The sequence below is a fragment of the Scheffersomyces amazonensis genome, assembly GCF_036850825.1.
Source record: "Scheffersomyces amazonensis strain UFMG-HMD-26.3 chromosome Unknown RJT21scaffold_2, whole genome shotgun sequence".
Lineage (NCBI taxonomy): Eukaryota > Fungi > Ascomycota > Pichiomycetes > Serinales > Debaryomycetaceae > Scheffersomyces > Scheffersomyces amazonensis.
The window spans coordinates 206,424-230,977 of record NW_027042742.1 but is presented as its reverse complement, the minus strand read 5'-3'; the positions used below and the strand labels follow the sequence as shown (position 1 = coordinate 230,977).

At 32.0% G+C, this 24,554-nt stretch overlaps 9 protein-coding genes across 9 annotated transcripts; 4 read left to right on the top strand and 5 right to left on the bottom strand. All coding sequences in view use genetic code 12, as the record gives it.

Moving 5' to 3' along the window:
• The first annotated feature begins 223 nt into the window (after positions 1-223).
• RPS15 (40S ribosomal protein uS19) lies at positions 224-1,347 on the top strand. Its single transcript, XM_064880998.1, has 2 exons — positions 224-323; positions 841-1,347. Exons 1-2 carry the CDS (start codon positions 314-316, stop codon positions 1,257-1,259), a joined length of 429 nt encoding a protein of 142 aa, XP_064739065.1. The 5' UTR covers positions 224-313; the 3' UTR covers positions 1,260-1,347.
• Positions 1,348-1,460: 113 nt separating this feature from the next.
• On the top strand, positions 1,461-2,673 carry ARG11 (Arg11p). The gene has a single exon (XM_064883638.1). It carries the CDS (start codon positions 1,675-1,677, stop codon positions 2,650-2,652), a length of 978 nt encoding a protein of 325 aa, XP_064739064.1. The 5' UTR covers positions 1,461-1,674; the 3' UTR covers positions 2,653-2,673.
• On the bottom strand, positions 2,674-3,893 carry RJT21DRAFT_18943 (uncharacterized protein). The gene has a single exon (XM_064883637.1). The coding sequence runs from the start codon at positions 3,727-3,729 to the stop codon at positions 2,695-2,697; it is 1,035 nt and encodes a 344-aa protein (XP_064739063.1). The 5' UTR covers positions 3,730-3,893; the 3' UTR covers positions 2,674-2,694.
• Positions 3,894-4,514: 621 nt separating this feature from the next.
• Positions 4,515-7,691, bottom strand: ZCF31 (Zcf31p). The gene has a single exon (XM_064880997.1). The coding sequence runs from the start codon at positions 7,352-7,354 to the stop codon at positions 4,679-4,681; it is 2,676 nt and encodes an 891-aa protein (XP_064739062.1). The 5' UTR covers positions 7,355-7,691; the 3' UTR covers positions 4,515-4,678.
• A 3,616-nt stretch (positions 7,692-11,307) lies between these two features.
• RJT21DRAFT_118323 (uncharacterized protein) lies at positions 11,308-12,515 on the bottom strand. Its single transcript, XM_064880996.1, has one exon. The coding sequence runs from the start codon at positions 12,370-12,372 to the stop codon at positions 11,389-11,391; it is 984 nt and encodes a 327-aa protein (XP_064739061.1). The 5' UTR covers positions 12,373-12,515; the 3' UTR covers positions 11,308-11,388.
• Positions 12,516-13,282: 767 nt separating this feature from the next.
• On the top strand, positions 13,283-13,744 carry RJT21DRAFT_18917 (uncharacterized protein). The gene has a single exon (XM_064883635.1). It carries the CDS (start codon positions 13,316-13,318, stop codon positions 13,688-13,690), a length of 375 nt encoding a protein of 124 aa, XP_064739060.1. The 5' UTR covers positions 13,283-13,315; the 3' UTR covers positions 13,691-13,744.
• Positions 13,745-15,947, bottom strand: MEA1 (Mea1p). The gene has a single exon (XM_064883636.1). It carries the CDS (start codon positions 15,755-15,757, stop codon positions 13,799-13,801), a length of 1,959 nt encoding a protein of 652 aa, XP_064739059.1. The 5' UTR covers positions 15,758-15,947; the 3' UTR covers positions 13,745-13,798.
• A 72-nt stretch (positions 15,948-16,019) lies between these two features.
• RJT21DRAFT_118320 (RNA-binding protein) lies at positions 16,020-18,187 on the bottom strand. The gene is made up of 2 exons (XM_064880995.1): positions 17,799-18,187; positions 16,020-16,619 (listed from the first exon to the last, which is right to left on the bottom strand). The coding sequence occupies exons 1-2, from the start codon at positions 18,075-18,077 to the stop codon at positions 16,215-16,217; spliced, it is 684 nt and encodes a 227-aa protein (XP_064739058.1). The 5' UTR covers positions 18,078-18,187; the 3' UTR covers positions 16,020-16,214.
• Positions 18,188-22,015: 3,828 nt separating this feature from the next.
• Positions 22,016-23,962, top strand: STP1 (Stp1p; the record flags this gene model as incomplete). Its single annotated transcript, XM_064880068.1, has 1 exon — positions 22,016-23,962. The coding sequence occupies one exon, from the start codon at positions 22,016-22,018 to the stop codon at positions 23,960-23,962; it is 1,947 nt and encodes a 648-aa protein (XP_064739057.1).
• Between the last annotated feature and the right edge of the window lie 592 nt (positions 23,963-24,554).

Genomic DNA, 24,554 nt, shown 5'->3' with positions numbered 1-24,554 from the left:
AATTTTTTTTCACAAACTTTAGATACGTTCCTGTATACACCGACTCACGTGAGTTTTCCTTAGAAAAAACGCAGTCACTGACTAGGGTTTAGGGCTTCGCAATTTTTCAACTCCTTGACTGTTATGCAGTCCCCATAGTTAACCATTAATTCTCACGGGAGAAAAAGATAAACTATTGCGGCATGAATCTTTTCTAGTAAACCAAGCCTGAGGAAAGGAACAAAAAAAATTTTAAGTAGTAATTGGTTTTTGAAAAATGTTGTTGTAGTCCTTTTAGAGATCTGTATATATCAATAATCTATATCCAATCAATATGGCTGATAGTATGTATTTAAGAGGAATGAAGAAGACTATCTAAGAGCTTAACAACAATCTATCCTTGTTGTATCATTTTGTTGTGTGTATAATAATTAAATGGCATCATCAGTGAAATATGAAAGATCATAGTAAAGACTTTGTACAAATGAATGGAAGAAATCCTTCAATGACTATATGTAGAATATCATCAAGAGAACTGTCAAGTTGTAAAACAGTCATATGTTATTTCAAATCATAACAGTACCTAAAACGATGTACGACCACATTGGATTTAAAGGTTATACCTAAATTTTTCAGTATCACAATAATTATGAAAATAAAGTGCAACACCTAGCTACAACTACTTTATGGATAGACTATGTTTTATTTTTATGAATCATCAAAGTATTCTCAGCATCGAGCAGGATATGCATTATTATTATGAACACCGATAAAATGAACAAGTGATATAATTGATTGTAAAAGACAGCAATAGTCCAATAAGCATTTGATGAAGACAAAAAATACTAACAAATTTTTTAGCTGAACAAAAGAAGAAGAGAACCTTCAGAACCTTCACTTTCAAGGGTGTTGATTTAAAAGATTTAGTTGAATTATCAACTGAAGACTTCACCAAATTATGTTCTGCCAGAGTCAGAAGAAGATTCTCCAGAGGTTTAGGTACCAAGGAAATGGGTTTCATTAACAAATTAAGAGTTGCCAGAGCTAACACTGAACCAAATGAAAAGCCAGCTATTGTCAAGACCCACTTAAGAAATATGGTTGTTGTTCCAGAAATGATTGGTTCCGTCGTTGGTGTTTACAACGGTAAGGTTTTCAACACTGTTGAAATCAGACCAGAAATGGTTGGTCACTACTTAGGTGAATTCTCCATTACTTATACTCCAGTTAGACATGGTAGAGCTGGTAACGCTTCTTCAAGATTCATTCCATTACGTTAAGTTGTTGTATAATATCATACTAATTCTTCATAAAGTTTACCAAAAATATACATAACTATTATTACAAGTGATCGTAGTACTAAGCACAACTTCTACATATATAACGTAAACAAAAGTATGATTTACTGTAGACGTAACAAATCATAACATAAACATAAGCAATACTAATTATGATTATAATTATAATTATGGTTAGTAATATGACTATGACTTCCATAAACATCTCTGGTCTTAGCCAAGGCTGAAAAATTTGCTATCGCATCAGATCGAAAAGCAAATTGCAAAATTTGAAAATTTATTTATTGATACTTGCACATTCTCTAAGCAAACCATTAAAGCATTGTCCATATTGCCCATGTATAGTATATGACATAAGATTGACATTAGATAACATATCATAAATTGTTTTAATCGCATGTCTGAGTCATTTGTATACCAAGATTCTCAAGGATCTTTAGCAAAACCAGACCTCCACAAGAAGCAAAAGCCACAGCAAGATGAGTTACATCCTTTGAAAGAAATCACTTTTGGAGCTGTATCAGGTATGTTTGGGAAGTTGATCGAGTATCCTTTGGACACCATAAAGGTTCGTCTTCAAGCTACTTCCACTTCCAGTTCTCCATCAACTTTGGCTATGATTAGATCCACTTATCATAATGAAGGTATCATTGATGGATTTTATAAAGGATTGAAAGCTCCCTTAATTGGAGCTTGTATGGAAACAGGAATCTTATTTTCATCATATAACTTTGCTCTTTCGAAGATTAGAGATCCCAACTCTAATGATGAACCACATATGGGGTTAAAATGTCTTAGTGGAGGATTTGCTGGTGCTATGGCATCATTTGTATTAACACCTATTGAATTAATAAAATGTCAATTACAAGTATCTAATTTGGCATCCACAGCATCAAGTACTACAAGTGCTACAAGACCTAACTCTTTAAGTTACATTCCTTTAGTTCAAAACATTATTAAAAAGGATGGTGTTACTGGTTTATGGAATGGTTTAACTTCAACATTAATACGTGAAATTGTCGGTACAGCTATATGGTTTGGAACCTACGAGTATGTAAGTGGAATTAACGCGTTAGGAGTTGGTGAAGACATTAACTCTTTAATAAGTGGAGCCATTGCTGGTTTAACATTTAACTTTTCAATTTTCCCCATAGATACTGTAAAGTCCAATATTCAAACCCATGATATTTTAAAGAAAGCATCTGGAAAAGTATCACCGGGTTCATTGGATTTCTTAAGAGTTACTAAACAATTAATCACTAAACAAGGTGGAATTAGAAATTTGTATAATGGCTTAGGTATAACTTTAATAAGATGTGTTCCAGCTAATGCCATTATATTTTATTCATATGAAGTTCTAAAACGAAACTTTTAAATGTACATTCTCCTTACATACATATATATATTAAATCAAACTTTAGAATAGTTCAATTGCTTTTTGTAAATCATCTACATTTAAAAAGTCAGATCCTGCTTCAAAGTAGCTCTTGAGATGAGAATCTCTAATATTTACTGGCCAAGAGACATCTCCCCAGACTCTGGTCTTTAATCCATATGAATGTGCCGTATTTATATAATTTTTGACTGTGTTCTCTTGATCAACGGTGAAGGGTGCTCTAGAAGCAGCCTTGATTGCTGAAACATCACCGTTCAAGAATGCTTGAGCCGCGCAGCTTGCTACTCGAGATAGTTTAGACCATTTTGTTAATTCTTCATCATCACTAGAAGGATTAAACTTGTCCAAGGGTCCATCCAAAAAGAAGTACCTCTTGTCTTGTTCCTGTTGGACCAATTCTGTTGGTAAATTACCTGTAATTGTCAAAGTTAATGGCCCTTCAACATACTTGTCTTGCTTAACATCATAAAAACTTAAATATCCTCGATCTATGAATGGTTGTAAGTATGGCTTTAATGCTTGGTATGTTTCATTAGCACTTGTTTTAAAGTCAAACCAAAGATATAATGTAGTCTCTGGCTCATTATAAAATACTCCATTCAAATTAGTATTCTCCAAGTTGGAGAAGCTTGGGTTTGTAAACTCGAGGAACTCATACAATGGATTCAAATATAAATTATTTAGTGTATTAATTGGTTCAAGGTATATTGAGCTGTGACCCACGTAAATTTCATCATTTCTGAAATATTTCGTAACAGTAGTGTTTACTAATTTGTTAGCAGTTGTTTCTGTAATGGTTCTTTCATTGGAGTATCCAGTACTAAAGTACCATATATCACTTTCAATGCTTTGTGCTCCCGCACTTAAGGCATCAAACAAAGGTCGGGCTCTCCAATAATCATTATGACTGTGAAGTGGCTTGACATAAACATCTCTAGTCAATCCCTCTACCGTGTAATTGAACGGTAAATATGGTGTGGGGGATGTTGATCCATCATAACTATTGATGAAACTGTTTGTAGAAGCACATTGAGCTGGTTTGAAAACACTTATCATCTCTTAAAGGATAATTCCACTGATATATTTCTCTTTACTTCAATAACACTATCGTTTTGAACTTGTCCTTTTCATTTATTGTTTCCAGTTCTTACTTATGATCTGCTTGCCACGACCACGAGGTTCACGTGAATTTTTGAATTCAAAACGTGGACTTAAATACCTTTATCAAGAAAGATTTCTGAATAGTAAACTTCAATGCTATTATGCAAACTATACAAGACAAGCAATGAATATAGAGAATTGTAACAAGCAAGAGATTGATAGGTTGGAGTTCTAGCATATGGTCCTAAAATAATGACGTAGAATGTCGTGTACTGTCGTCTAATGTCGGGATTGCGACATTATTATTTGTCGTACAGACGCTCGGAAAAGCGGTCAATAATTACAATTTCCCGAAAAGAGGGGAGGAATTGAGGGGCAGAGGACGCGCAATATTTTCCTAATTTGATTTTGGTTGCCAAATTATTTGTACTTTTTAGGCTCGCGACGGAGTTTGGATCCGAAGGTATTAGGAAAATTTGAACAATATTTTTTGGGGGATTGTATTGTTCCGAACCATTTTTTTGATTTCGCATATGCATATGTGGAAGAATAGCATTAGTTGAATCTTGCTTATACTTTTAATTATTGATTGTTTTATATGATCGTCTACCCCTTGTTTGACAAAATTGCCTTCGTTTACGAAAACTAAAGTTAAATATAGTTATGAAAATATCAAATTCGAAAATAATCTTTCACAAAGATTATCGATGAGCGATCTTGATTTACAAATACAAATTTAGCAACCTTCAAAATTTTGTGTATTAATTAAATAGGAATACATATATTACAGGAGTTAAGTAGACATGAAGTCATAACTGGAAGAGAAAAAAATTAGAAAAATTATAATTTTAAGAATTAATGCAAATATTAAAGAATGGAATTGGATGTTCAAACCTTTGTTGCTTTAAACTGAACTCACGGATCCAGTTCGTGATATATATTCATTGAAATTTATAATTAACTGATTAAGTAAATTTAAATTCAATTTTTGAATTGGCTCAGCTAAAGTATATGAAGTCTTAGCTCGAATGAACCCTAACATAGTTCGATCCACTAATTGATGTTTGAAATCATTGTAGTTATATTTACAAATATCTCTGATTACATCAGGATCAATTGTAATTTCTGTTGATTTATCTTCATCGATGGTTATAACCAAGGTTGAAGGGTTTTTGTCTTTCTTGCTCAAAGTGACCAATTTCAATATAACGAGAGCATTTAACATTAATGGCATAAATGTATAACTTGTTATTAATGCAAATGTTGGAAGTTTAATCCACGTATGGTAGATACTGGAACTTATATCAGTACCATGTAATATTACTTGAAAATTCTCCTTATCATGAATCTCTATTAATTTAGCAAAATTAATCAATTCTCTAATCATCATTATTATTGAGTACCATGAATGATCTGCTAATTGACCCAATCTCTTTCTTGTCTCTATGAAGGAAAATTTATCGGCTTGAATGTATTTAATTAATGGTATAAATTCCGAACTAGTAGTATTCTGATCGAATTCTAACAATTGATATTTAAACATCTGTAATGGATTCGCTTTTTCATATAATTTCATCACTAATTGTGATTGATAACCCAAATTCACTAGCAACAATTCCAAATTCAAATGAATTGTTCGTTCCAGAAAGTTAATAGATTTATATCTAGAATCAAACTTTAAAGCTCCTGGACGAGCAAACTGATGATACTTTTCTAAACCAGTGAAGTTTAAATTTTGAGCTTCATTAGAAAGAATATTTTCCTGATCATAAAGTGACATTTTGTATAGAAAGATATCAGAAAGGTGAGTATTCACAAGTCCTACCCATCGGTTTTGTCTAACCAAATCTTGAACATCTATAGCATTATAGTGTGTAGCTGCGGCTGCGGCTTCGTATAAAACTTGTAGATCGTCTCTTAAATAATTAAATTTAAACCAATGATATCTCAAAGTAGTGACATGAGATAAAAGATTCAAACATAAGAAACTTGTAAAACTGTTCATTCTCTTCCAATTCAATCTGATGTGTTCAAGCCAAACATCTTCTTCTAGACAAATTCCTAAATTATAGGACTTCGCAATAGGCAAAGTTATTAAAATTATAGCAAACCATATAGAAGTTTGAGCTCTAGGATTGGAAGCATCAAGTAACCCTTGAATATTTGGAGGCAAGACATTTTGAAAGGGATGATAAAATTCATAATAAATTAGAAGAATTTTGTATAGTACCTCCCAAGGTGGTAAACCAATGGCTGATAAATACTGTGGTGTCCACCAGCCAGCATTACTATCTTCATCCAAAGTATAATTACCTATGTATGTCTTTGGTAATGATGGTTTCAACGAAGGGTTTTCAGGATAGTACTTGGTAATCAAATAAATCGGGTTAAAATAGTCGGGAGAATATTTAGGTGGTAATGGATTGAAAGGCTTTAGAGTTATAGGTAAAGGATTACCAACTGCTTCTATCGTCCTCAAGTGAGAAGAGATACCGACTGTGGAAGAAGCTGGTCTATTATTCGGATCCCGCAGTTGGTTGATAGGAGATTTTATGTTTGGGACTGATAATGAAGGCAAGAGAGATCTGATATGTTGCTCTTGAATTTCTGGCCGTGTGTTACTATTGGTGTTGGTGTACCACCATTGATAGTATGTTTTCTGGCTATTGAAAAAAAGAGTTTGTGGGGGTGGTAAAGGGGGTTGTGATGGAGGAGGTGGTGGTGGCTGACCAGGATGCCCAAAAGGCAAGCCAGCTGTTTGAACAGGAAATGGCTGGTGACTTGACAAAGCGGAGACTGGAATTGGTTGTAGTGGAGGTTGATGATGTTGTGGAGGAGGTGGTGGTTGTTTCCAATAAGCATTAGGAATTTGTGGGGGATTATACCCATAAACTGGGTGAGAAATATGTGGTAGTTGATGTGTAGGTGGTGGTAGTGGTGGTTGAGGCACTCTATGCTGTAGTTGATGTTGTTGAGATTGAATATCTGAGGCCATTAAATGCTGGGTTCTTGGACTGGTATCTTCTTCTAGTCTTAATCTCTTATCTTGATCAGTCACTATTACAGGCGTAGTTGCAGTTGGTGATGCAGATCCATCCATTGACCCTCTTTTCTTTCTTCTACCACCTCTATTACTCTGTACAAATACACACTTAATTCCCAAGAATTTACAATTGGAACAAGTTCTTGTAGTTTGAGGAATAATTTTATTGGAGCCATCAAAAGAAACAATTGTTGTTGTAGGTTCACCATCACATTTAATCTTCTTTTCACGACAAGATAGGCATGCCCGACGAGCTACTGGTCTTCTATTAGATGATGAAGTCAGAGACAGCAGCAAGGATGTGAGATTTGTTGATGTTGATGAATTAGATATCCCTGAAGATGAAATGGAAGTTGAAGTTGAAGTAGAAGCTGGTAAATATCCTGTTGTCGGTACATTAGTAGCTGGGTTTTCTTGGTTTTCAGTAGATTCGGTATCATTTATAGTCGGTAAGGGATTTGATTTCAAATCCGGTATTGATCCGGAATCCTTCCTTATGCTACCATCGGCATTGAGAGTTGTATGAAGAGGGGACATGTTCAACGGCTTTACCAGTTGAAATGAATGCAAATTAGTTTTAGAACACCCTCAGAACCTGGAAATAAATTCTGAAATTAAAAGTAATGGTAAAATAGAAATTAAATAACAGTAATAGAGATAATGACAACAAGGAAACGAAAGAATGCAAATTGATAAAGCTTTAACACCAGTGTTCAAGCTATAGATCAAACTAAAAGTAATTTCACAGATGACAAACCATGCAAGAAAGTTTTATTTTGTGAGACTTATTGAGTTGAATAATTGAACTGAATTGAATGGCTTCAATATATATGACAGCCTACTTCTTCTTCAAATAAATCGTGGTCGGTATAAGATATTAACAATATTGAATAGATTTACAAGAACATTCGGAGACTGACTGTTAGACACCAAAAGCGCAAGGAAAAAGAAATTTATATATTCAAACCCGAAGATAAAATTATCAACAAAATAAAATGAAGAAAAGAAAAATAAATATAAAATAATTAGTATTATAATGAAAACTTGTTAAAAAATATTCACAAATATTTTATTGGCTTTGTTATGTACTCAAGAGCATGTATACCAGGAAAAAAAACAAGACCTTTTTTTTAAATTTAGAAAAAAATAAAGCCTTTAAAAAATAAAAACTCAATTAGTATGGCTGATTTTAGGTATAGACTTTCTTAGGGGAATAAGACAGCAAAAAATATTAAAATTATAGAGGTCAAAAATACGAATAGAGTTAACAATAAACGGAATCAATACATTCCAGAAACTTCATTAGAAAGTTTAATATCAAAAACATAATACTACCATTTAGTAAATAAATAACAAATAATGAATCTTCGTTTCAGATTGACCAGACTAAAAGTATAACCCCTTGACTTAGAAATATAAAATTAGGCATATCTTATAAAACCGAAATCTCGCCGCTTTCACAATTATAATTGATACATATGAAACAAGACTTTGAGGGAGAGGAAGCCAAACGTGAAGGAAAAAAAAAAGACCAAAAAAGACGGAAAAAAGATTAATGTGATATTGCCGAGCTAATTAAGCTACAGTAAAATAAACCTAATCAATAAGATATGGACACAGTTATTATTCAATTACACGGCTATTTATGATTGAAGGCTAATCGGGTGCCGTAGGGTGTGTAGCTTAAAAGTTGATATAAGAAATTAGGCTTCGCAATTGCATAGTTATCACAAACACCGCATACACAATATAATTTATGGATAAAATAAAATATGAAAGTGATAAGCACAAGCAAAATTCGAAAACTTAAGTCTAATTATGGCAGCACATAGAATCGAGAAAAAATTATAACTAAATAAACAAAGGAAACCTTCAAATGAATCAGGTAAGTAAGTAAAAGGTAAACAACACTTTGATCGAAAATATTATTAAGTACCATTTGGAATGGCCAAATTGCGTAGTTACCTGGTTCATTTGAAGAAGACACTTACACCTCTATGAAGACGTCATAGATTAAGAAATATTTACTGGAGCTTTACCTTACGCGTGTAATAATGCTACACATTTAAACCGTACAGAAAGCAAACAATAAAATAATAGAATTTATAATAGCAATAATCAAATGTCTTTTAATCAATGTGAGTTGATCCCAAATCCGTACTAAAAGATTACTCCTATGTTGTATTAGTTCATTTGTTTATTAGCCATGGGAATCTACTGGCTTTTCTGATACAATATCCAATTGACAATAGAACGCTTTTGTTCATTTCTCTAATATTTAAGATGTCGGCATTAAGCTAGATTAAAGCCCAAAGAAAAGAAAAAAAAATTAGATCCTCCGTTACGCATATGCATTAAATACTTACATGTGCATTTATTGGATTTTGAAGTTTTGTTCTGTGTTAGTGCTTCACTCAAAAAGACTAAATTGCGTCTTCAATATGCCCCCAATTATGCAGAGGTAAAAAATAACTGTAATGTTGAAAATCAATTTTGTTTGTTGATGCTTTTTCTATTTCTTTCCTCCCTTCGACAGATCTTTTTTAGCTTATTTTTTTATTTGGCTCAATGTACAGCCTAACAAGAGGACGCAATATTCCGTACGTACATACCTCTTGAATATTTCAAGACAAAGTGGTATCAACAAACGAGCAGTAGTTACAAAATCACATACTTAAGTATAATTCGTCCGAACAGCACCATTAGTGTGCAATATTTCCTAACTGGGTAAGGATGTGATGTATAACAAAAATATTTATCAACAATCGGATCAGACAACTTATTTGCCAGCCCTTCGAAAATAACACTTTCTGTTTAAATAATTTTTAATTATTTAGATAGCTATTGTTTTGATCTACTCTAAAAACATCAAAAGGGTTCACTAAAACTAATATGGCTGTCCAGAATATTTAATTGGTATGACAGAGACCTTGACACTGCGATTTGATACAATGAGTTCCCTTTATCTCTACTATAATCTGATCCGCTTAAAGTCCAATCCCCCAAGTTCACCAATAATTTATTTTTAAATTTTTTTGTGAGGGAATTGAAAATAGTACTCCGAAAGAAAAGGGAAAAATGAAACATCAAAAAATTAATTTAAAAATATTACAAAAGGCTTATTTTATTTTCGATCTCCAATATGATCTCCCCACTCTATGTCAAACACAGATAGCTTTCTGGTTGACAGGCGGACACCGCAAAGGTAAATACTCTTGTACGACTTCCTGTGGAAATTGGAATAGAAAATATGAGAAGCTTAGCTAGCTTACAACATACTACAAAAAAATACTGAATTTGTGGTGACGTAATTTTAAAGCACCCCCACTTGTGCGATCTCTATCAACATCTATCCTGCTCACTGAAAGGCTATCAAGTAAACGCGATGAAATGCAGAGCTCGGGTTCTATTGCCTATAGCTGCTGAGATGTATTCCACATATCATGGTGATTAGTATGAATCCCCGAACAAAGAGAGTAGCTTATTTAATAATTTTTCTTTCTGGTTTATTTATTTTCTAGGTCCTTTTACGTTATTTTTATTTTTTATTTTACAATTTCTTCCAACGATTTTTAAATTAATATCTTCAAGCAAGGGCGGATTTTGCACTAGGAATAATCTCCTCCTTTCCGAACGTATGTAAATCGAATAGATAATACTAAATAACTAAATTATTCCCCTTTTCATAATATCCGCTCTCATTCAGAAGTTTAAGCATGAACCAATTCCCGTAATTTCATCTTATTATCTTTATGAATAAAACTTAAAATTAACAAGCCGATTATTTTCTGAAGTCTATATATTGTTCAAAGTTACACTTCTCCACTTCATTCACCGTGCTCAATGATCTTTAGTCTTATTTACTGATAAATCCAGAAATTTTCCGGTGTGTTATCATGCTTCTTGAAATTTATTTTGCGACCTCGTCGGTGGTTAATTTTGCATCTCAGCCTCTTGGCAGATTAAATCGGTTAACCAGTGATTTGTAAGTAGCGCATGTTCATTTTCAAATTTTCAATTAGAGCGCGTAAATAGTGTTTCCCATTATAATAAAAATTCTTTTATACGAAATGTGTGCTCTCGGAGCTAAGAACATACACACACTTGCAGTACATTCCTATCTCCCTTTAGTGCACCTTCACAAAAATTAGTATACACTATAGGAGTTTTGCATTACTTTGCCTAGCATTGTTGTATACGGCTTCTGTTGGTGATAGTAAAAATTAAATGGACTTCGGCAAAAATTATGCAAGTATTATAGATTTTCAAATATTTTGGAATTGACGCTGCAAAGTTGTATCCTCATTTTCATAATCCTTCATTTGCTGTAGTCGGTCGTTTCCTCTATCACCCGAAATTTCAATGCAACATCTTTTTGAAGCATTTGAATTGTTTTCGTTCGTCAAACTATCACCTCAAAATAATCGGTTATAAAGATTTTCAATCCCCTGAATAATTTGCGCCTGAACTTACATAAATATTTTAATGAACTGAGAGATTTGTTTTTGATTACATTATTCTAACTATACATGCATCTAGTGTATTCTAAACATTTTTTATTATTTCTTCTTTCATTTCTTGCCATTATTTTTTAACTTTAACAACTTGAATATCTCTACAAGTCTTACACTACCACTAAGTAATTCCTCTTTGAAGTAAAATAAAAAGGCAGCCGTAGTAATAGATTGTATTAACTTGATAGTAAGGCCTCCATATAAACCTTCAATTCCCTCTTCTCTAACTATAGTTAAGATCTGCTGAACCATGGATTCTTCTTTCTTTCCTTCAATCTCTTGTTTTTCTTTTTCATCCTTTCTTTTAAGGTGCATTCTTGCTTTCAAGGTAATGTAAGGATATGTTAATGATGTAGCAATCAATTTACCAAAAGCACCGATGAAAAAGGCATTTCCTGCCGTGAACTTATTCCCACGCTTGATCAAAACATTCTTGATTTGTTCAAATATGGTATATTGTATAATAGGATTAATCACTAAAACCAATGCTGGAAATACACCAGCAAATAAAGTTCCAACTCCATCGGTTTCCACAATGTGTAATAATGTTGCTAAAGTTGACTTGCTTTCATTGCTTTTGTCTGTCATCATTCTGGTATTGGCAACCCAGAAAGGATTGGAACCTATGCATGTGAAAATACCAGCAATAGCACCAACTATTATTGATTGTATTGTAGTTAAACCACGTTGTTGAGAATGTTTGGGACGACGGCTGATAAAAAATTTAGTACTCCATTCATAAAAATAATAATAAATGAAGTTTGTTAAAGTTATCCCATAAAGAGCACTTTCTAATCCAGAATACAATTTAAGGATTCCATTTTTTTGCACGAACTTAATGATATTAGTGTCATAATTATCGTCTTCGTTAACTGGTTTTCCAGCTGCCTTATCCTTTAATCTTTGCTCTTGTCTCTTTTGCTTTGTCTGAGCTAATGTAGATATTGTGACTAATGGATAGGTAACTATCATTGACAACGCACCTCCACCAGCACCAGCAATCGCGTGAGCCAACTCATCTATTTCAGTATTATTCGCCATTTTAACTTCCTAAACTTGAAAGTAGGATAGATCATTAGTTAGTGGTAAGAGATATTCTATTTTCTATTTATTTACATTTCCCCATACTTTCTCCATAATTTTTCGCTCTGGATATTAACCGCGTATCATAAAAAGCGCCGCTACCTCGGTCCATTTTTTTCTTCACATGTTAGGCATATACATTAAATCCGCTAGAATTTGGGAACAGGGTATTGGTTCTTACTGTTTAAGACATTGTGGAATATGTCGGTTCTTAATTTATTTCTTTGTTTTTAGAAAAATCTGCAAGGTTAATCTTGAAAGCATTATACGACGTAGAAGAAAAATCGGATATATCAATGCAACAATAGAGATATTACGGATTGAAGTCATTTTCTTATTGGCCTTTTGATCATTTTATTAACTTTGGTTAATTCCGTGAGAGACATGAAAAAGGTATTCTTCTTCAATGTGTAATACTGTATCACTCTGTGTTCATTAGTAACATTTTTTCAATATTTTTGACAAATACTCTAAGAACTCAAAATTCAACAATTGCATTAACTTGTCATTCTATTTTCACAATTGAACTGAAATACTCAAGCTCTATAACTCGTATATAAATTTATATGTGGATGTCTTTCTGGAAGTTGGTCCTGCAGTGGTATCATCCCATTGTTCACATTAGGCATATGAACGATAGGCTGTATGTAAGAAATTTTGACACTAATTAATCTTATTTTTAACTCCATTAATAGCTATTGAGATAACCCAATATCAGCTAGTGTAAAACAACATAGGTAAGGTTATGAATCCATTCTTAAAGGGTTGCAAAATCCACCTATTCTTTCAATTTCCGCCAGTCGTGTGAATTGGCCAGATATCAAAGGCCGAAAACTTTTGAGAATAAGACAATAAATTTGTATTAGACTAACTAAACCACTTTTACATAATAATATTACAAATGGAAACTAGAAGAGGTTTATTAACAAAGCTAGGAATATATGGTGGTGTAGCTATATCACTTTTCCTTGTTGGAAAAAAACATATTGAATATTCAAAGAATGAAAGACATAAAAAGGAAACTGATGCAAGAATAGACAGCGAAGTTAAAGAATTCGGTACATTCGGTCAAAGACCAGGATTCCCTAGTAATAACCCTACCATGGACTATACTAATGATCCATCTCGAGTGTCACGTTATGAGGGTAGCGGTAATTCATACTCTAGTAGACGTCCAGGTGATCGTCTAGGGTTCTTCTCGGTATTAAATCCTTGGTCAGCTGATAATAAAGAAGAGGATCAATCTAAATACTATAAACCACCTTCCAGAAGTTAATAGTAAGTCTATTAATTTAAAGTTAACGAAAGTCAATACATGTATATAGTTATACAATTCTAATAATAGTTCGATATATATTACAGTGTATATACGATGCTTATGTTATCAATCATCATTTGGTAAATTGTGCACCAAATCTTCAAATGCCATTTCATAAATCAAATTGGATTTGAGGAAAAACTTCAAGCACCAACCACAAAGATAGTTATCTTGAAGTTCTTGTAAAATCATAATGACGTTGGACTTGATTTGATCGTCTTTATTGAATAAATTTATCAATAATAACTCTATACCTTTGTTTTTATCAAATATTGTTAAATTACCTCCATGCGCAGATGAACTTTGTAAACTAGTTGAGAAATTAGGTGGTATGAGGTAACTGACTAATAGTAATATTTCAAGAGATTTCCCACTAATCAAATATTTCAAAATATTAAACCATATCTCTCTTTCATTTATGACTTTAGTACCTGGTGTATTGCTAGCGTTACTATTATTTAAACTTTGTAATTGATAATGCAAATCAATCATCAAATTCAATTCATTAGCCAAATTTGGTAATTGTAATGTGTAATTAAATTTCTCTTCATATAACAAATCCTGAAATTTCTTCGAAATTAATTGATAAGTAGATATTTCCAAGAGCTTGTTAGTATCATTATTCCAGAAATATCCAATACCTTCCATTAATAGCACCAATTGAGAGGTTTTATCTTTATTATGGCTTGAGTTTGATGATTTATTGACACTTACTGAAAGATTCCTTGAGCTCAACAATATTCGAATAATTTCATTAATATGTCTTCGGAAAATTAATTGGATTGTAGTTAAGTCATCATTATAGTTAAATAAAGATAATTGCAAATTTGATAGGAATTTAGCATCTTCACTTATAATAGAATTCTTAAACCCATATTCATCCTCATCTTTCGCTATTTCTTTTGAAATAATCAATTCGTTGGTGTCTAGATCATATAAAAGATCCCACAATTTATCATTATTCTTAAAGAATGGATTAATAGTTCCCGCAATAAATGAATCACATTCTTCTAATAAATCTATCTTAGAAACATCTATTATAGGGAAAACATTATAATTGGTTAATAATCCAGTTAAAATACCTCCACCAGTCACTAATTTTAATAATAATAAAATATGATCAATTATATAACCTGAACTATTATCATAACTTAAAAATAAAACTCTTTTCCCAGTCAAAATGGCATTAATCAAAACAATAATTGGAGGTGTCTGTAAACCGTACACTGTTAATTCATCATTTAAAGAATCGGATTGTAACTTTGCTTGTAAAAAATTTATTAAATTTGGTTTAAAATTTAAATCAGTTGGATTTAGGTAATCACCAAAGGTATCAGGTAATTGTATCATGGGTATCTTAATTGGAATATTCATATTATTGAAGTTAATAATTGAATTAAAACTGAGATCTTTCCTAATATATAATTCATCATTTATCAAGCTATCCTTATCAATACCTAATATTTTACTTCTAAATAATTCATCATAGTAAATCTTGTCTTGAATTGGTAAGTCAAGAATGGATGTTATCAATAGTTTTTTAACCATAGAAATATTATTCAGAGGAGTTGAAATATCCAATACCTTCCCATTGACAGCTTGATATAATTCCTTTATAATACTTAAATCATTACTTTTAAAATATTTATCTAAAGCAATCAATAATAATGGTTTGAAATTCTTGAAATAAGTTAATTTAGTAATAATTGATAATGATTTAATACTTGAACCACGCTTGAAATTAGTATCTCTAATATTTATAACCACAGTATAAAGGAAATAAGGTTCTGGTTCACATTTTGATTTATTATAAAGATATTGAAATTCTCCAGTATAAGTATTTCTGTATAATAAAAATAAGGTAAAATCTTCATCTCTCTTATGGATTTGATCTGGAAGCATCAATTCAGGTAAGAAATATAAATTGTTTAACCCAGGCAATAAACTTGGATATTGATGGACCAATGAAGGACCCTTATCAATATGAAATTCAGCTGTTAGTATATATTCAATATTCTGCGGCATGGAAGAGTGCAAATTTCTAGATGTGAATTATTACAGAAATCAAAAATATTATAGTTAGAAAACTTTCAAAAACACCAACAGTGTTTAAACTATTTAATAACTCAAATATATATATTCGAACAAGTGGGAGATTGTCAATTGTAAATTGTAAAATTGTAAAATTGTTTCAAATTTTATAATACCTTTAATCCTCCAACAGTGTCGTCAAATTAGGCGTCAGTTTATGCCAATTTGTCGTTTTATCCTATTTGGGCGCGCGCCTGCATACAACCGCCCCAAATTGTTTTTGCAAACTCATTCGATTTCAGTTTACGAGTAATTTAACAAAATAATATATTATATCAAGTAATTTTAAATGACAAACAATTTCAAATACAAATACTACATAAGGGTCTTAAAGACCTACAAGAATTATACAAATAAGAGTAAACCACGCAGAAGATACGAAATGACAAGATTAAGCGAAATATTCAGCCATCTCTTGATCTAATTCTTCAACAGTCTTCTTCTTTGGTTTTTGTTGCTTCTTTTTTGGTTGAGCCTTCTTAGTATTGGCTTTAGCCTTAACAGCAACAGCAGCCTTTTTTGCAACAGCCAATTTCTTTTTACCAGCACCTGCAGTAGCGGCAACTTTATTTGGAGTGATTCTAGAAGTTAATGGTTTCTTGGATGGATCAACAATTAATTCCAACTTTAATTTAGATGATCCATTATCAATGGCAGCTCCATTATATTTTTCAACAGCTTTAGAAGCTAATTTATGATTTCTAAAGATAATGGTAGCAATACCTCTGAATTGACCCTTTTCATTATATGTTAAAGCAACGCTAATAACTCCACCAACTTGTGATTGGAAGAAATCCTAGAAAATTGTTAGTCTCTTACTAATTGTTAATAATAAATAAATGCAAAAAAAAATAAAAATTCAAAAATCAAAAAAGAAAAATAAAGTAAATTTGCGGTCTTTAAACCTTTGAACAGCTTGTAAGTTGTTAGATCTTTTTGGTAGTCTTATGAAGCGCTTTAGGAAACAAAAATCATTTAATCATTGTCCATGGGCTTTTTATATGAATATGGAAAGTGAAAATACTTCGTAAATTGACAACATAACAGAAATCGTTAGTAGGATCCAGTTTTGATGCTTAAGAATAATCATCACCAACTTTAATTAAAAAGTCAGCAAGTATATGAGAAACTAACTCAGAAACAAGTATGAAGGTAGAAATCTATCTATTTATAATGCATAACTTAACACAATCCTTTCCCCCTGGATTTAAATAGACTTCATACTTGATAATCAGTAGTTAGAATTAAACTCAATTCCAAGTTCGAAGATGCAGAATATCAAATTCTCGTTCTTAGGATCAGTGACAACATTGACAGTTAAATGTGATTTGAGATAAACTGAATCCCGTAAAAGAATTAAATTCTGCTATCCCGTGAAGATAAAAGATGGGGGCATCATCGTGCTTCTCAACAACAAAACTTATGATCGAGTTCTGAATTGAAAAGTCACTAGCACTTATAAAAACAGTCCCACCTTTTGTAAAATCATCTTGAAAATGGCAACAAAACTATTGGATACTATTTCTTTCATTCAAATATACCCATAGTGGACTAAATTTACATTTAAGTAAAAGTTAACTTAAATTGAATCAGATCAATTGAAGAAAAATAAATTATGAATAAGTGATTATGAATCAAATGAATCTTAAACACTACTTCATAAGACTTAGAACTAGACTAATAGCTAGCAAGACAATATGTTAAATCAGAAAAACTTGATTTGAACAGTACGTCTTTTAACCAAAAACTCTATAAATCATGAATAGCATGAAGTATGAGGAATGAGATTAAGAAATTTGAAAAAGAAGCTAAATGATGGAAAAGTACTAATGAAATTTTTATTCACTTTCCTTAATATTTCACATCATTATAAGCTGTTTTTCTTTCTATTTTGAATTTTGCGTTTTTATTTCTTATAATCAATGTCCTGGTCAAAATTAATGATTAGACATTTAGTTGACTATTAAAAACATACCTTAACGTTTTCTTGCTTCAAATCTTTTGGTAAGTTGGAAGCAACAACTTTGGTGGCGTAACTAGTATCAATAGCGGCACTTAAAGCAGCAGCAACAGCTGGTTCTGGTTTTTTAAAGATAGCAACAGCTGACTTCTTAGCCTTGGAATTTGGTCCACCAACTTTCTTACCAACTTTGTTGGATTGTTTAGCGACACCTTTACCGAATTTTCTACCAACTCTTCTGGTAGATTTGGAGGATGAGATGATATCATCTAATGATTTATCTAAAGCAGACATTATTAATTTGATAGATTTCTAAACTTAGTAGGGGTAGGGGGAAGGATTACTGTGTTATTTGCAAGATTCTCCTGGACTAATTAGTTAAAACGTAATAATGAAAAAGAAGGATAGATGTGATCACTTCGGCAAAGGAACGAAGTTTTTGTTCATCTTCGTTGGCAAATGCGCTGGCTAAAATCTAAAATTGATCTATCACGTGATTAAAATCACGACATAAAATAAATTGAAATTCAATCATAATAATTGCCTGATTGCTATATATAATTGAAAGAAGAGTGAAGAAATCATAATTTGAAAAAATAGGAAATACGTCATATTTCGAAGGTTAAATAAAATGACTGGCGTGACATTACTTCAGAATGGGCGTCATCAACTCTCATACAATGAATCGAAATACGAATGAGAAATTTCATTATTCGATTATAATTCCAGTAGACAGTTAGTTTTACAAAATATTTAGCGTGTCAAAATGCTCTCGTGTAAAAAGTAAGAGAAGAAATGTCAATTTGATAGATGTTATTCATACCAGTCATCGCCAAGTTATTATTTGAAGTCTTGGCTCTTGTTAGGTTGGATGTCTTCAGGATTAAATATAGGACATGAGAAAACTGCGGGGGTGTTAACAGTCGTAAGAGAATAATCACAGGACCATTTGAAGCTATCCCCGGATAACAGCGACATGAAGTAGAAAAGCTTGCATGCTGCAAATTTCAATTCTCAATCAGTACTGTACTTACTTTCTCCTCAGACTTTTTTTAAATGATTAACGAGTTCGCCTATGTAACTAACTATAAAGTTCCAAGTACACTATTGATTATGACAACTAACCAATTGAGCGGTCTATTCACTTCTATAAAAACTCTTTCATTGTCGATCTTATAATTTAAAGTTTTAGTAACAATGAACCATTTTCAGAACCAGTTTTCAATTTAAAAGACAATAGAGATCGGTCTTATTCATATTTTAAGCCTAATTGGACACGACATTGGTTCTTATCAATAGAATGTCGTGCGGCCGTGCGCGCGGGCTTCCGGTTATGGTCCCGAGGAAAATCAAAAAGTACAAAACAGAACTGCTTTGGGTTTTGTACTTGGACCCTACCTATTATCAAAAGAGAAAGTAAGCTCTATAGTCAATCCACCACCGTACGGTTTCTGTAGCACCACATTTTAGTCGTTTCAAAGGAATTTAATAGTGTCAGAATTGGGTAATTTATACACAGCAGTGGGTCGATACTAACTTACAGTTTTTTAACTTATCTGGAGAGGGTTTAAAAGATTATATCACAAATAAGGTTATTGTAATAAGATTTTAAAGAGAAGGAGGGGAGAGAGAGTCATCTGAGTAAATAAGTTGTGTAGTGCAGTTTAAGATACTTTCATTTGTTAACAATTGGTTAACAATGTTGACATATTATAAATATTAAGTGGATCATTATTCGTTGTCAATTCCAATTACCATTAATATAAATCAATTTGATTGATTGATTCGTCCACTCGTATCAAACTCCAATAAATAGATCATGATTACTCGAATTTTTCACATTATTTTGTAGGGGGTGTAGTTATTCGAATATTTTGGGGGTGTAGCTGTAGTTTAAATGCAAATGTCTTGGCTCTAATTTTATGAATCGTAATTCTATCTGTTTTAGTGTCAAGCCCCGTATGGCTGTATGTAAAAACATATTAAGACATATTTATCACCGATTTTTCACCGAATTTATTAGCTTATGTGGTAAATATGGTTGTAAAGGCAAAGACAAGTCGGAAACTCAGATAAAACATTTTGCATATCAATATGTAATGGAATACTGTAGCTTACCGCCCGAGTCAAGGACAAACCTCCATGCCTCCGTATATTAAAGCCACTTATTTGAAAACTGATTGTGAGTCTACAGAACCATTGTCCATCATGCACTGCAACAGAAAATGTTCATATGTTACATTTTTAAATGTTTTACTGTTTTGGTCTTGTGACCTGCATATATGGTCCATTTTATATACCATTTACAGATTAGATACGTTGTCGCTAATGTTATAAGTCTTTTGTGATTTCGACTAACAAGTGATACCTCTTTGCCTAATCAGTAGAGGAAGGAAATGAAGGAGGCGCTCGGGTTGAATGAAACAATACAACGTATTTTGGTAGATAATGAAGAGATCCTGTTATCTATCTCTGGTTAAGTACCCCGAATTGTCCGATATGTCACTTACTTTCATGCTTGATTTGGAAGGTAACAGAGAGTCCGCTTCTGTTGTATGTTTTAACTTTTGGTCAAGGGGTACAACAGAGAATTTGTTAACGGGCATACCTTGGAACCTGTAAAAATATTATTATTTGTTTGATTTTATGATAATAATAATATTTTTTACAATTGCTATTGATTAAACAGAACCCGAGTGAATTTTGACGAACTGAACCACCATTTGAGAGGTATTCAAATTAAGACCTATTTATAGAATAAGCCATAGTATATAAATGTAATTAATTGAGTGAATGAATGCAATCAAGGCAAAAAGCGTAAGGCAAAAGTTGAAAAAGGTTAGTAGAGCAATTGAAAGATAAAACTGTGGAAACAGAGTCCCGTTGGAAGGTCAGAGGATGATTACTCTATTCGGGATTGTATCCTGTACAAAATGCGGAGACATAGTAGTGTGGTGGCGGACTTATAGCGCAAAAAGATGTCGTTCACTTATTGATATATCTATGATGTACAATCCTCTTCGTTAACTATGGTACGGCACCAATTTTTTTAAAAAAAAGAACAAAATTAAAATTTAAAAAATAATGGATAAAATAAAAAATAAAACAGCCGACGTTTCGAATGAAAAATAAAAATAGATAGAGACAAAGTTACTTAGTTACTTAATTACTTAGGCTGTAGGAGATACCACGAATTGCGCTTATTCAAGGGTTTTGGAATAACCATTGCAATCTAGGACATATTTTGATCGAAGTTGTTGATGGTAGAGGATCTCTAAAGTCATCTGTCTTATTTCGGCATAGTGGCTGATAACTCCAAACAGTTCAAATTTTGTGCGCCGACAGACTACATTGTAAAGTAAATTAAACTTAAAAAAGTATAAACAAAAAAAAGAAATTTTGCAAGAAAGCGACATTTTTTTTTTGGCAATTCTTACATAATAAAAAGATACAGAGATATAGAGATACTGAGATACTGAAATAGAGAGATAATCATTTTTTAACAATTGAATAATTCGATAGAATATGATTTAAGGATTTATTCATTGTTTTAGTTAAATCAAATATGTGCTTATTCTGATTTATATATATTACATCCCCTCCTCCCTTCCACTTAACCTTCAAAAAGTAAATTTCTTATTTTTATTTAATTATTTACTTATATATTTATTTATTTGTTCAGCTTTTTTCAGTTCTTGTTTAGCTTTGATTTTCCCCTTAATTTTAACCAATCATTAGCGGAGGAATAGAAATTCTATATATTATCAAGTTACATAGTTCATAAAATTATTCACTCCCGATCACGAGCCGACTAACCTGAAATTTTTCATATTTATAATATATCTGTTTTATTTTTTAAGTCAGTCAGCTGTGGGTTTAGTCAGTAATTTTTCGTTCCAGAAGGAAAATCCGCACACAAATCTCACTCACCAATTGAAACAAAAAAAGTCTCAAAAGACAGGGAAAATTTTTACCAGTCCCTATTTCTTTTTGTTTATCACAACAATCGACTACGATAAGGAAAGACAATAACTTCTCCATAACCGTAGTAAGATCCTCCAGCAAATACTCGATCAAAATCAGAAATTATCGTATATGTTTCTTCATTTACTTGTAGATTAAAAAGTATCGATCTAATCCTACCAAAAAAAGCAAGCAAGCCTAACTTTTTGTATCTGGAGTGTTCATTTTACTATCTATCTACCACCTATAATTAATATCAGACTATCATAATGTTCGTCTTATCACTTGGCATTACTGCCACAACTTTTTCCACCAATACTAGATCTATGGATCCATTTTCTAAGACCAATAATAATAGCAATAGAAAAACCAAGAATATCATAATCAACAGAAAGACACTAAACGACAAAAATGCTGCCAATATTACTATTACTTCCAAAAACTTATTGGGAATGAAAGTTAATGTTTTCAAGTTTTTGAATGATTTATTATATAGATTACCTCAAGAACAACAAAAATCTAACAAATTATTCCCATCTTTAAAAGATGCTAGTATTGTCAACTTGAATAATTCAAAAAACCAATCAAAATTGCCAATAAATTGTGCCGCTGATGATTTAGATTTAAGTCTTTCTGGTTCTAATGATCAAATTGAATTTTTCACTAATTTCATTTCCACTACTGGTAATGTATATGTTGATTCTAACTCGGTTTCAACCGCTAATTCAGCTGTTTCCTCATTATCTAATAATGGGATTTTAATGGCTCCTCAAGCAAACCAATCTAGTTATCAAGGACAATTTAATTCAAATGTTGGCAATATTCAAAACGTTAAAATGCCTTACTATTACAATAATACACCAAATAGTATTGCTATGAACCCTCATCATGCTAAACCAAACTTGCCTGAATTCGATGACTTCTTAGAAGCTCATCAAAATCAATTCAATGCACGTAATGAACAATTATTACATCACTATCAACAATCTCAACAAATCCATATGAATAATAATAGCAATAATAACGCTCAACAATTTCAATCCCAAATTCAACATGACGATGAATTCTCTGATGGTTACAATTTCAGTAACATGATTGGTTTAAACACTGCAACCAATTCTGCTCCATACTTCAACGATTTCAACCATCAAGTTGATGTTTATTTGTCTTCGTCTGTTTCTTCTAATGAAAGTTATATAAGTCCCTTAGATGATGAATTCTTCAAGAAGTTCAACAACAATAATGGTAGTGCTTCTACTTCAACCAATAATGTTACTCCATTTACTAATTTTGACGCTTTGATTGGTGATGAAGATGACGATATTGAAGATTTCTCTAGAAAGAGAAAATTCGATTCAGTTAGTTCTCAATCATCTAGTAATTTTGAATATTCTTTATCTCAAGAACAATTTATTCCTCCAACAAGTGTTCCAAATACTAGAAAGCCATCTTTATTGGCTTCCCAATCCATCCAAGCTCAAAAGCAAAAACATAAACAACCTAAGATGCCACAATCCCCAAAGAAGTATAAGAAAAAGAAGTCTAACTTGAATGGTGTTGTAAACAGTGCTGATATAAAGATTGAACAAAGTGAATCAAACATTGTTTCAATTAAACAGCAGCCAATGGATTTATCTGAACAACCAATTCAAGAAGCTAAGAAATCTAGTAGATCTAATTCTTTAACCAACAATAATGGTGATGTGTTAAATCATTCTTGCCCTCATTGTTCTGCTGCTTTTAAAGTCAAAGGTTATTTAACCCGTCACTTGAAGAAGCATAATTCTGCCAAGGCATTTGTATGTCCATTTTATCAAGAACCAAGTGATGGTACAAGTGGTACTAAATGTCATCCAACTGGTGGATTTTCAAGAAGAGATACTTATAAGACTCACTTGAAGGCTTTGCATTTCATATATCCACCAGGTACTAAATCAAATGAAAGAAACAGTATCAGCGGTAGATGTGCAGGATGCTTTCAATTCTTTGAAAACAATATTCAATGGTTGGAAACTCATATTGAGACCGGTAGTTGTACAGGAACTGTTGAATGTAAGTTACAAGGACTGCATCAACAAGAAAAATCACCATTAGCATCTAATCAAGATCAAGATCAAGACGAAAAAGTAATTAAAGTTAAGGTTGAAAATGATTTCGATACACAAGAACTTGAGGTTCATGCTTCGCATTACATCAAACAAGAAATTGTTGATTGAAAGATGAGTTTTCAACCTTTTTTTTTTTAAGAATTTCTTCGCTCAAAAGAATACGTTTTTGGTTATGTTAATAAAGTCTACATATTTACAGCTGGTCTGTGTTTCAATTCACTCATAAAGGAGTACATTATCATTATCATCTTTCCCCTCTTAGCATTATCTATTCCATAAGTTGCATTTGTTATTGTAGTTGTTATTTTTTGTTATTATTATTATTATTTTTTTACTACTGTTCTAAGTGGTTGCTGTTTGTCTTTCGATTAGAGGTTTTCCCAGTTTTGTTTCTGGATCGTTATCATATTTATCATTCAAAGTTTTGTTGTAGTCCCATTGGACTTGTCTTAATTACGTTTCCTAATATGGAACAAAAAAACAAAAATTAAATGATGTTATATTTTAGTTCTTTGTAGTAAATATTATTAAATTAGTTTTATTTCACAATATATTTGAGTCTGTTAAGAGTGCTTTGAAGTTGTAGTAGTTTGTAGATGATAATGATAATGTATTTTTTTTATATTTAATTAATTAAAAATAATTAGAAGAATTAAAAATTATATAACAGAATTCAATAAATTTCTCTAGGAATTCTGGC